General features: G+C 36.2%; 1 protein-coding gene across 2 annotated transcripts in view; it reads right to left on the bottom strand.

Moving 5' to 3' along the window:
• The window catches only part of GLRA2 (glycine receptor alpha 2), a 175,270-nt gene extending 162,730 nt beyond the window's left edge, over positions 1–12,540 (bottom strand). For both annotated transcript variants that reach the window (XM_045995593.1, XM_045995594.1), the window contains exons 1-2: positions 12,000–12,540; positions 9,700–9,833 (exon numbers count right to left, since the gene is read on the bottom strand). In XM_045995593.1, the coding sequence (XP_045851549.1) occupies positions 9,700–9,833; positions 12,000–12,067 (202 nt within the window). In that variant the 5' untranslated portion in view covers positions 12,068–12,540. The remainder of the gene's footprint in view (positions 1–9,699; positions 9,834–11,999) is intronic.
• Between the last annotated feature and the right edge of the window lie 1,201 nt (positions 12,541–13,741).

Raw genomic sequence — 13,741 nt, 5'->3', positions numbered from 1 at the left:
GCATTATAGGTTTCCCATCATCATCATCATCATCATCAATTTTCAGGGCAAAAAAATCATTTAGATTTATGGATTTTCCCAAGACCACATTTTCCAAAAGATATTCCATGAAACCTCAGTTCCCCAGAATGTGACTCATTTAAGAAATCCATGATCAAATAAGTATAGGATACGCACCTATGTAAAAAAAAGTTTTAAAAATATTTGTGTATTTTTACTGCAAGTTTTCTCTAAACTTTTAATATGTTAGTGGATACTGGGACTCTCTCAGAGGTTGTTTTGTAAAATTTCACATTTTTATTTTCCACTTTTCCATTTTAAACCTTTTATCTGAGAACATTTTGTGGGACTAATGTTTTGAGAAACATTTTTGGCCAGATGCTGAACTAAAGAAAAGAAACATGGCAGCTACTTTTCCCAGAAGCAGCCTCTGTACATGAATTTGCTACCACCAAACTAAATGCAAGAAAAAAATGTAAATGGCTTATTTCTTCAGTAATCCTCTTGTAAGTTTCCAGAGTCTTTCCGTAGAATAATGATCATCCTTGAAATATTGGGAATTGAAATAAGAAATGAGCAACTGAAAAAAAATCTACGCAGAATTAATATTTCTCAGAGGAAAGACCAATTCCCTAGAAAAATTGGATGTATCCAAGCTCTTCTGTGGTTGAATTAATAATTTATAAAAGCACATACCACAGAATTTTAATTTAGAATATAAAGACCAGGGACTATCAATGTTGGAAGTGACAAAGACATCTTGCCTCAAGTCCTTTATTTTTGGAGGTGACAAAAATGAATCCTAGAAAGGTTAGGTGGTGTGCTCCAGGTTACAGCTGACAAAACTAGAGTTAAAACCAGTCCTCATGAGTCTCAGTTTCCTTTTTATTTTTTTCACCTGTGGTATTTCATCCCCCCTTTATTTAGTAAGGCAATCCCTGGCATAGAGTATCTTGGGAAAAATACTACAAGAAAAATATTATCCTTCAGACACAAGGGCAACATTTTCTCATTCTGGTCTTATAGTGCTTAAGGTGTGAGGAGTTATGAATTTGTTCAAGTGAATATTTTAAGATCCCATCATTCAGCAATTCTGGAGAGGTAGAGCTGGGGCAGTGTGGGGCCCAGGTATGTGCTTTTTTAACAGGACTCAGATGGCTCTGGAACAGGTGTTCTGAAAAGCATTGTTTGAGAAAGACATCACATAGTCTCTACAACACTGAAGTACTAAAACCAGAGTTAACCCAAAAGGAAAAAGTAGCATATAAGAATTCCACTGTGAGTATTTCACACTGTATTTATTAAATACATCTAATGAGTTGTTCCAGTGTGGTTTGCCACATGTGTGTATCATTCACTTTTCAGAGACTTTGAGGTTCAAAGCTAAATACATTGACCCCTTGTTTCCTGAATATATTTGGGAGGCAAAAAAATGCTTTTTCTAAGAGAAAACCTGGCAAAAGAAATCTCAACTGCCTTCTTAAACATGAAGTGGTTCTTAGAAATCAACATCTTGAAGTATTTAAATGTAAATAAATCAGAAAATGATAGATTATATTATCTTCTATATACACTTGGGTTTTAAAAATAAAAGAAAAATTACATGGCAAAGTGGTTCTGAGATTTTCCTAAAGTAGCAGACTTGCCATGATAAGTAGCTGTATTTCAGGTGCAGTAATCAAACCAACAAGGAGTGGAAAACAAGCAACTGTTCCTTCAGCCTTGCCATTTCTTTGAAATGCACACCACTCTGCCCTGGTCTTCGTGCTCTTCTAACCTCCACCTAATCTCCTCTTCTTCTAACTCTCTACAGCTCTGTGTAGAACAGAAGAGCACAGAGGGAAAGCATGTGTCTCAGAAATGCTGCCCCAAAGAGACTTGACATTAAGTCTTATGCTCAAATCTAAGCCCACCACACACCCAGCAGAAGGCGCCTGTAGAGGATCGCCATGGAGCAAGCACAACAATACAGTATTGGCAAATGTAGACACATATTAGATAGACAGGAAACTACATTAATTATTTTCATATACTCTGCAGAAGCTTTCTCTCTCTCTCTCTCTCTCTCTCTCTCACACACACACACACACACACACACACACACAGACACATATGCACACATACCATTCCATTGGTTGCACCTCTTTCAGATGTCTGTTTAGGAGAAGGAACTATCACCTTACATTATCTTCATCTCTCTTCTCTGCCTTTGGAGGTATCAGTAAATATTGGGATAATTTATCCCAACAATACCCCTCTCTCATTTCCCTTCTTTCCCAAGACTGATAAAGGAAGACTAACTGAACTGATTATCATTTTTTGATAAATGATTTTTTGGTCCACCACCTGAAGACTGAGGGATGTCTTTGCTCTTATGTTGGTTTTGTGTTGTTATCTTCCATTTCCTGCTCAGAGACATGCTCTTCTTTTTCCTGTTCTTTTCTGTACCTTGGGAAGCTGACGTTTTGAGTTTGCACCTTTGAGCTCCCTTGCTCTCTGACTTCTTTTTTTTTTTTAAGATTTATTTATTTATTTATTTGACAGAGAGAGATCACAAGTAGGCAGAGAGGCAGGCAGAGAGAGAGAGAGGAGGAAGCAGGCTCCCCGCCAAGCAGAGAGCCCGATGTGGGGCTCCATCCCAGGACCCTGAGATCACGACCTGAGCCAAAGGCAGAGGCTTAACCCACTGAGCCACCCAGGTGCCCCTGCTCTCTGACTTCTAATTGGATTTGGCCAATGAGACTCCCACGAGAAAATGAAATACAGAGGAGAGTGAGGTCTAAATATTTATTCTCTAGCTTTCTCCCTGCTAGGACAGCACTGATTGACTACAGTGCTCTACAGATCTCATTAGGTGGTCTGTCTGTGTAGCCACATTCTCTACTTCCTGGTGACCTTTCCCTCCCTTGCTTCTTCAGGTCTTGAAGTACTAAACTCTCTTTTGGGGATTGGTTTCCAAACCCTCTCATACCCCATTAAAGTGTGCCATTTCTTTCCTGCAGAGGTCCTGGATGATACAGAACTCAATTTACAAATTATATTCCAGTTTTTAATGAAGTAAAAACAGACATTTAAAAGCTTGAATTTTTGTTTACCACTGTATACTTAGCAAGTAATAGTAATTACTCACTATTTAAGAGGAACAAACAAACGAATTGTGTTTAGACTGCAGTATAAAGATGTAAACCATTATGTGTAATTTGTTTGTGCCCACATAGATGCTCCCTTGCCACAGATTTATTCTGTTGCTTTGAAAATGCATGGGCAGGTGTAGCTTATTTTTCCTCAAGAAAATATGGCCCCCTCTCCCATCAGAGAAAAAGAAGAAGTCAAAAACAAACTTAGAGGCTGCCTGGGTGGCTCAGTCGGTTGGTGTCTGCCTTCAGCTCAGGTGATGATCCCAGGGTTCTGGGATTGAGTCCCACATTGGACTCTCTGCTCAGTGGGAAACCTGCTTCTCCCTCTCCTGTTCCCCCTGTTTGTGCTCTCTATCTATCTCTCTCATAAAATCTTTAAAAAAAAAAAAGAAAACAAAACTTAGGCAGTCACATTCGTGGTAATTGCCCATTGTCTTTCCATATTTTGACTTGATCCAGGATTTTGGCCTCTTGGATAAACATGTTAAGAAAATAGAGACACCATTTGATATACTCACGTTCATAAGGATATGGCATGAGTCCAAGGCAGTGTCCAGCTTTTCTCTTGTCCTTGCCCCATGACCACATTTGGGGGGCTAGCCAGACTAGACTCCAAGAGGGTAACCAGTGACTTTATTTTTAAATGTCCTGCTCACTTAAGAATATCACTTAGAGACCTATTCCTTTTGTGAAGGTCCTTCCTTTAGTAAGCATTTCACATGGCGAAAAATGTCTACAATCAGTCATAAGTGTCCAGAGGAGCCCTCTCAAGAAAGAAGTCAGTGAGAAAATGCTGTGTGCCACAGTCAGGACAGCCTCACAGGTGTTAACTCCAAAGATAACCCAGAACGCTTCCAAAGACCTTGTTGTTATGAGGCTTGATCAACTATATTTCCATTTTTAAGACCCTATTCCAAACATGTAATCCAACACACCAAAAAAAAAAAAAGTCAACACTACCAAGAACAAACAAATGATGATTTTTTTCGCAGTCTAAAGCGGATAACCCTAAGTGGACACATTATAGTGTCCAGTCATTAAGTACCAAGATATCCCAATATCAATGCTGTTATCTTTTTTAAAAAAAAATGAAGTCTCTATTATCAGTAAAATAGACAGAATTGTCCTTCAAGGTGGACAAGCAGCACTATAGAGATTAGGATAAAATGTTTAAGCTCTTTCATTAATGAAATTAAGGATATAAAGTTACCCAGAATCAACCAAGGAGCAAAACAATACATTCTCAAAAACTCAATTATGAGCTTCCATTTCTATTGCTCTTAACCTGCCACGTTGTAGAGACCAAATGTTCTCTTCAAAATACTTACTCTAAAATAAAAAATCAATTCTGCATGCTTGTGCAGTGACCCTTGCAAGTGCAATAACTGGACAAGAAATTATATAAGAAATGACAGTCATATATCTTCAGTTAAGTTTAGGGTCCTTCTTTCAAGGACTAAGTAAAATTGGTTCTTTCTTTTCCTTGGTTCATTTAAAAATGAGTCCAAGAAAATAATCAGGGATGGGATTTGAATGGATAAAGATAATTCCTTCCCACAAATGGCTCCCTCTTTGTTTCATATTTAGGAATATGAAATAGCTTTTTCAGGTTGGAAATCTTCCCACCAACCGAATAAAAGGAGAACCAGCTGAGACACATGATGTCTATGTTCTGATTACTGCAATAGGATTCTAAGGCACTGAACTTTTCTGACTTGTTTTTATACCATTAAAAAAATCAAGCAATTATAAGACCCCAACCACCATAAAGGGTTAGCTTTGACAATATATCATCAGCGCCGGTTACAAAAGAGAAATGAGGGGCTAGTAATAGGGACTGATAATTCAAATATTTGCAATAAACTTAATAGTTAAAAACAAATCATTCAGATGCATGATCTCATTTGATGCTCAGAACAACTCAAATGCAAAGGTAGAAGAAAACATAAGGCATGGAAAGATGAAGATATCTTTTCTCAAAAAGGACATGAACTTGGGTTTTCTGAATCCAAGTCTAGGACCCCTCTGTCACCATGGACTGGAAAACATTTACTTTGCCAGAGCCTATTAGAATATTATAGACGTCTCCTTCCTGATGTCACCTCATACTACAAGCACCTTGTAGGCCAATAGTAGAAGCCTAGTATATACAAATGTGTTGGTTGGTGTCCATACACCAGAGAAAAGCTAGATTGTGACACAACCAATGGACTTCAGATGTTCAAAAATCTTCATCAACATCATTTCTGAACAAAACTGTCATATGTAAATTTCCCTTTGTTACCTCCAGTCTTTCATTTCAATAATACTTTTCTCCTTTTTATCTCCTATTGCTTTGTTCTAAAAATGGCTGCACTCTTTCTGCAACTTCCTGCATTCAAGTCAAATACTTCTGATACTTGCAAGCATTCTGTTCTTTTTCTCGGAAAACATAGTAACATCTGATGCCCGCATCTACCAGGGCGATCAAAGAAATGATCATGCTGGGGCTGCATTATCCCTAACTGAGAGAATCACCCTTTCCAAATGTCCCTGCTGGACATTTGTGCTCAAGCCACCCCCTACAGGGATTGGCAAGCACAACATTTGAGCTTGAGCTCCACTTGGCTACAGACAATAAATAGAATTTCCAAGGGAAGAAACCTGAACCTCTAGTTTTTTGAAAGTGGGCCTATTTCTACTTGTATCTGAAACACCTCTTGAGCTGATAACTCCTTAGAAGATGAAGGAAACCATATTGCATGCAAATGTAGGTTTTAATGTCACACATCACACTTTCAAATTTAGGTCTCCAGACATAGAAAAAAATTAGTGTGCATGGCATGCACAAAGAAGTGGAGTGAATAATTATCTCCTGGCATCATCCATTCCAGATCCTATTCCAAAATGAATGCTATAGTGGAATGTATTTATTCACATTGGGATGAAATTTAGGATATAACTCTAATTTTATTTTCAAAGAAAATTTCATTAAAATAGATAAAGGCTTTGTTTCAAAGAGACAGAATCAGAACTAATGTATTTTGCCCAGGTTTGAGCATTTCATTTGGCCTCCTTAAAAGCTTAATGTTTAAAGTGGCATTCTCAAGATGCAATAACACTGACAAAGGAGTATCTGATACGATGATGGAGTAACACCATGATAAATCAACCGACAATGAGACAAATCACCCAAGTGGGGAAAGTGACCCCTCTGTTGACATAGAATCAATATTTACCATGATTTCAGAACCAGGTAATTGTGAATGGACTTAGCTTGTGTTTTCATCTGAACTGAAGATTTTGAAAATTTGTGTTTTGACAAGATCTGACCCAGGTCTCTATGGATCTTATAGATAGAACGCAACTGGCAAATCTGACTCATGACTTTGTTTATACACTTGAGCTTCAGCACATCAGAAAAGCTATTTTTTCCCTGTAGTTTCTAAGAATGGCTCTCAATTACAGAGCCTAAGTCTGATTCATTTCTGGTCCCCTTTTCTAGCTTACATACATTGGCTTTCTTGTGTATATGCCCATTATGACATCCTTCAGAGGCCATCAGGGATATGGAATAGACATGAAATATTTTAATGACTTGAAAGTATACAGGAAAGATTCCTTCCAATAAGAAAAATTATGTGTATGCATTTCCTTTTCCCTTGCCACTGTATGGCAGCAAGGAAAACAGAGAAGAACTAATATTTAATAACACATCTAGAAAAGCCATTCCTTGTACCTCAACCACCCATATTTCACTCTTGCTTTTATTTTTGTGGTCAAATCTTGCCCTTCTGTCCTCTTATTAATTACTATTGTTGTTTTCAAAGTCATCATCATCATCATGTTCATTGTTTTTATGGCCATTTGGTTTTTAGCATTTACAGCATGCCTGTCACTGTCTAGATACAGTCACATTTCCTAATCATCCTTCATTTCTACCTACTATATAAAATTTCTCATTGGTACATTGCTAATCAACCATAGTAAGTTACAGTAAGTCTATAGTGTTCTTCCTAGCCTCCTCACTGTTACAAGTTCCCTATGATCTCTTTTATTTCTTTCTCCTCAGCTCAACTAAGATCATCTTTGCTAGTCACTGTGACCACTGGTTGGTTCCTCAAAAGTTCCTACCCTCAATGTCTACTACAACTAATTGGTCACACTAATCTTCATAAATGATCTACATTTTCCTCTCTTTCTTGGTCCTTATATCCTTATTCCAGAGAAATGATGACTTCCTTAACTACATTGTGTATGTGTGCATCTTTGTGTTTGTCTGTGTGTGCATATATATAACTCTCTCTATATATAACTCTATATACAACCCTCTCCTCTCAGATGCAGTGTGGGGTGGGGTTGATAAAACATAAATATGCAAAAGAACCATATTAGACATATGAAGTTTCATGGGAATACCAAGGAGTGAGAATTATTTTACTCTAAAATAATGGGGAATGTTTTATATCCAGGAAGATCCAAGATTCTCTGAATAAAGAGAATTGTGGGAGCTGTTATGTAATTAACCTTCGATAAATGGTTCATGTAAATAACATTTATGAAAGAGGATCAGGGTTCATTGAGGAGGAGAGTTAAAGGGAGTGGGAGACAAAACTCAGTGAAATCCATTAATGTTCGAATCTTAAAGGATATCTACCCCATTTCCCTTTTATAAGCCTTTAAAACATCCTGTGCTCAGGTCTTTAAGCAGTGAAAAAAATCTCAAAAACATGGCCATGCTTTCCTACACTTGATAATCTCTCCATTTATTTATCCTTTAGGATCATGAGAAATGTTGTTTCCAAAGGGTGACAACCCCAGAAGAATGAGAAAAAAAGCTGTGTGAAAGTGATTGCTCATTCTATGTGGTCATTTAAAGTAGCAAATGGCAACATGGGTGTTTGTTTATTACTCTGCACTTTTCTCCCCTTTCGAAAAGTGACTTCTAGAAAATAATGAATAATAGCTGCTATTAAACAAGATCCACATAAATTTGAAATGATTTTCCATCTCTGGGCCTTCTCTATGAAACCTTCCATGAATAGCTTAACAGGAAATCATCTCTTCATTTGTTGGAATCCTGTAGCATTTTATCTGTACTTCCTCATGTTACTTAACTCTTAACTACTTAACTATTTCTGTCTCATAATATATATTACTTTATAAATATTCATATAACATCTGCCCTCCCCACTAAAATTTTTGACGATAGCACCCAAACCTGTTTCATCTCTCAACTTTTCAATGCATACAGTAGTTGATTTCCCATATAGTTCAGACTCAGAAGTTATTGAATGACTAAGTGAATAAATGTAAGAATGAGTGGTCCCATTGAAAGCTCATTCTCAATATGTTACTCATAGGATTTTATTTCAAATATTGACTTCCAAAGCAATGACTACAAAATTAGTATGAAATGGGATGAGCATGAAAATTGTTTTCAGGAATATCAAGCTTTGAATTTAGTTCTGTTGTTTCTTTTGGAAATACTCTATAAATCAGAAATACTTGTTTTGTCAAAATTATGACATAACTCTTTATAAAATGTGCCCTTAGCTGGGTATATTCAGAGTTGTAGCATTTAAAGCTGAAATGAATCTAGAATTTAATTTTCATGCTCGTATTTGCCAATAATAAAAATTAATCAAAACTCAAAGAAAGCAATCCAATTAAGTCACTAATAAGCAAAACCAAAGCAATGGAATTACAACATAATATCTAGAATATTATAAGATTCTTCTTTTGTAAAATATTATAAGCACTCCACAATGCATTACTTTAAATTACAAGGTAAAATGCAATTGTTTAAAATGTGTATTTAGAAATTAAAACATCAAAAATAATTCATTCATTAATAATTGGTTCTTATTTAGCATAAAAATAAATCAAATAGATAAATATTTTTACAGATGATTAATTACATTTTTATAACGTTAAATAAACAAAAATATCAAACTTTTTGGTTTGCTTCCAATTGAACAAAGAAAGTATCCACCATCTTTGACATGTGCACTTTACAATTCTATATTTGTTAATTTTAGATAAACAATTTCAAATAAACAATTAAAATGTTTAAATAAAAGGAAACCAAAAAGTTCTGCTGTATTCAATTAGAGCCTCTTGCCACAATGTTGAGAAATGAGAGAGGCCTGAAAGTGTGTAAAATGGCACGTTTTATATTGAGATTCTAACTTCACTTTGGGAGTAGGTATTTAAAACGGAAACCAAAGATTTTGAATAATCATTGAATCTTGAGTGATTCCTGGTAGACACACATATAAATCAAATCCATCATTTACTCTTGGAGTCATTTCCAGTCATTCTCCCACTTAGGATCAAAAAAGGGAATGTAGCAATAATCTCTGACATTAGTTTTCTTTGTGGAATAGAATACTAATGAGGAAAGTTTTCAAAAGAGGCAAACAATGTATAAAATTTAAACTATTAAATTGGCTATCTCAAAAGAATGCCAGATGAAATGAATACTACATTATTTTATGATAAAAAGCCCTTATAACTTATTTCAGATTATTCAAAAACCTAGATTTCCCATAGGCTTAACATAAATTTAAATGGAGCCTACCTTTAAAATTTGGCCTGATTCTTGCATCGTATCCTGATGTCCTTCCCATTAATTTGTCCAAGAAATCTGAAGGTGATAGGGTCTGCGAAGGTTGTTTTCCAGACCTGGAGTCATGGTCTTTGCAGAAAGCCGTCCTAAACACATCATCAACTTTTTTTAGCAACAATTTCATTCTCGATGCTTGAGAGCTAAGGCTCACAGAATGTTTGACATCATGTTTTGTTAACATATGTGTTATGTTAGTACGAAGGAACAGAAAATTAAAAACTCTTTGGTCAACTTCAGAATTTGTACATTCTCTAAAGTTAACTTTAAATGATGAGAGTTAGAAATCCTGAGTCATATCTCCCAGATGTCCAAACTATAGCCATAAAGATGTTTAAGATGATACTACATGCATAGCTTATTTTGTAGATTTTATGGACTTATAGTTAAAGCTGTTTCTTTCTGGACTCATCAGAGAAATGAAGATGATAATTTCTAAAATGTGATTGTCTTAAAATCATCCCCCCATGACTCTCAACAATTCTTCCAGCATTTTAACCCTGAATATAAATCCTCTACTTTTTATTGGAAACATATAATAAGATGGGCAGAACAAAGTAAACAGTGAACTAATTATTCCATTGCTTATTTTCTCACCTGCTAGATTCTATTCTAGCTATCAACTATTAATAATTTTCAATGCATTGTCTAAAAGAAAGGCTTCACTTGGAAATTTAACTTCATTCTAAAATAGGTCAACAATAAGTGTGTCTGTACTTCTATTATTTTATCAGGTGTTATTTATATATTAGCATTTAAATTGTTCACTCTCCAGTAAAGTAGTCATGAAAAAGAACTTCTAAATCATTTTCTCTTCTGCATTATCACAAACACTAAATGTTGATTGGAAAATTTCTCATATTTTCATTTTCCTTAAAGGGCTTATAAAAAGAGCCTATTTGGTTTGTAGTGAAATGAATTCTTTCACAATACATAGTGGTTGACTGAATGTCTATTTCTTCCCTAAGGCATAATATTTTACAAGCTTTATTTTTAATAGTTTAACAAATAATCTTGTTAATTCTGTCACTGAGAAAACACCACATTTTTGCCAGTTTTTCAAAGTAGTATTAAATGCAAAGTATTAAGTGCAGAGGATTTAAACATTTGGTAGGAGTTAAAAATTGATACAATCATCTAAAAATACTCACATTCCCATATGCAGATTCATCTGATTAATCAAGTTTTATTTAATTATGATGGTGGTGGTGGTGGTGGTGGTAAGGATGGTGATGATGATGATGGTGATGATGATGCTTCTAATGAAACCCAGCCTACGGTTTTTCTTAATCATAGTAGGTGTGAACCTGAAAGGAACATAGTGGGTTTTCCCAGTACTCGTAACATTAGCTATATGTTCCATTTATCTTGGTTCTGTAAAAAAAATACCATAAAATCTAGTGAAAATTAAATGAAGAGTCCTACACTTTGCTGTATGAACATCTCCTGTCTCTATGCTGTCTTAGAACCTCTGCCATTAGGATGGCTATTTCACTTACTGGTAATCATCTGATAATTTGAAGTATAAACTGATTTGACAACTTATAAACTAGGTAGAAAATACACACCTGCAAATAATGATTTGCCACTTATTTTAATTATGGATAGTCCATTTCTCATGCAGAGATAAATACAAACATGTCATATTAATTAAATTTTGGTAGGCATTCAGTTTCCAAATATACTGAGCAATGGAACATAGTGGTAAAATTAGATTTTAAATATTTTTGATGTTTCAAGAAATTTCCTGAATTGTAGTGCTCATGGTATGCATCTAGTTGCTGAAATACAATAGAAGTTTCAAGTTGACTACGAATTAGGGTTCTTTTATATTTTATATAAAATGAGCATGCTCCTTGTAAATTAATCCAATCACTTCCACCATATGAGAAACATTGCATCCAATAACCATTTTAAATGACTTTCAGAGAAATTTGAAAGCAAAAAAAAAATCATCATTATATAGAAATGTAAAGAGCATGCAACTCATTAGACTTCCTTAATATCACATTGCCTGTGAAAATGTGTTGAAATGCATAGAGTGGGGTTATGGATCATAAAACTTGCCTTTGAAAATTTACCACCCTCCCACCATAATTACGCCTTTTAAAAGAACAAAAGAAATATAACTCTCCTCTTCAAAATTAAAATAATATGGTACAGGGCATAGAAAAATAGATAAAAATGTATGACACGTTCTCTTTCAAACAGTTTTCATGGGGGAAAATATCAGCATGCAAAGTCGTTTCACCTACCTGAAGTGGTTTGTCTCTAAGAAAAATGCAAACAAGGCTGTCAAAATGTTCACTAGCTGCCGGTTCATTCCTGTTTCTGTGATGCTTGTGGAAAATATCTCCGAAATGATTCCAGAAAGAAGCTAGGACAAAGTATCTATTTATTGTCCAGATTCAAAATCTGGCAGGAATCTAGTTTCCTTGAAAATCAAAAAGAGATTTGGGTTTGTACAGTTTGCTGAGAAAAAACAAAAAGTGCCAGTCCTAGGCATCATGGTCAGGTCAAAGCGGGGCTCAGGACCATCAGTTAACCAAGGAAAGACAAAGCCTTAGAACTGATGGATTCCCCAGCTGCTTTTCCTGAATAATAAAAATGCCGCTACCTTAATCGCATCACCATGCAAAGGGGGCTGGTGACAATGCCATGCTGGAAGTCGGGTTGCTGTGGCTTTTGTTTTATGTCCTTTCTGTTTAGCAAATCCCTTTTCTCTAGAAAATGTTCTCTTCTTAAAAGAAGTTGTAAATGAGAGAGAAGAAAGGACTCTGCGCGCTAGAGCGGGCACGGGGGAAGAGGGCAAAATTGCTGAGATCCTGTGCTGGAATGAGAGCTACAGAGAGACGGGAGACGTGATCTTACCCAGCCTATAAATTTCAGCACTCGGACAGCTCCTAGCTCTGAAGTGCGCATGTTTCCTTTTTCAGTCGCTTGGGGCGGGGGTCGGGGAGAGGCATTCAAGAGGGGACAAGCCTGATGTTCAAAGGCAAAGAGTGGCTTTCTGTTCACGGAAAGGGTGCTAAAGGGGGATGCGATGACAATCAGGAGAGAACAGAGATCAGGGTAGACAGGGAAGGTGAAGGAGATTAGGGTCTGACCCCTAGAAATGAGAGTCTGTTGGTAGGTGGGCGGGACGGGAGTTTGAAGCAGAAAAGGGAATACGGTGAAGAAGTGGGAAAGGGGAATTGGGGGAAGCAGAAAACAGAATCCAGAGTACTGAAATTATAATAGGGGAGTGGGTAGTTCACTCCTTGTCAGTGGAACCTAAAGGCAAAAGAGGAGTCCTGTGTTGCAGAGAAGGGGACATTCCCTTGGCATAGACAAGTCCGTGTGCAGAAAAAGGCTCATGAAGATCAATAATTTAATTTAGAAGCCCTTTATGCCTTCTTTGCCCCTTGAGTATTTTCTTTTGATTTTAGCCGCCTGTTCCCAAAGGATCTCTACCTCTCTACTAGGGAAAGTCCCTTCCGCTGAGCTTTTCTTCCGCGGCTCAAAATCCTTGGGCATCCTATTCAATTTGTAGAGGAGGAAAAATAAAACAGGCCAGCAGGGGGCAGTAGCAATCTTTTTCTGCCCTGATTTAAGGTTAGAGTAGGGTTTCACGTAAGAAACAGAAAAGAAGGGTGAGACTGAGGGTTGAGTTTTCATCTGTCCATTCCAGATGTTAATCACCAAGGAGGGCCATGCAATAAAGTGTAGATATTCTCCTAAACTGGCTAAGGAGACAGAAAATAGTGAAAGTTTATAAAACCTATACAAAATCATGACAGGTAATCTTGCTATTTCAAAGTAAATTTACAAATATTCTTATTACTAAAAGAGGAAAAGTAAATAGTCCAATGCAAGTAATTAGCAGCTTCTGGTAAGGAGAATGAACAATATGTGTTCTACCATGAGCTATTTGCCTGTAAAATATATCTCTTTAGTCACCTTGGCACTCTACTGCAGGTCTTAATCTTAAAACAAAATGATTAGTTTTTAGTCCATA

Source organism: Meles meles, chromosome X, assembly GCF_922984935.1.
Source record: "Meles meles chromosome X, mMelMel3.1 paternal haplotype, whole genome shotgun sequence".
NCBI classification, from domain to species: domain Eukaryota; kingdom Metazoa; phylum Chordata; class Mammalia; order Carnivora; family Mustelidae; genus Meles; species Meles meles.
This window is presented reverse-complemented; position numbering and strand designations above follow the sequence as displayed.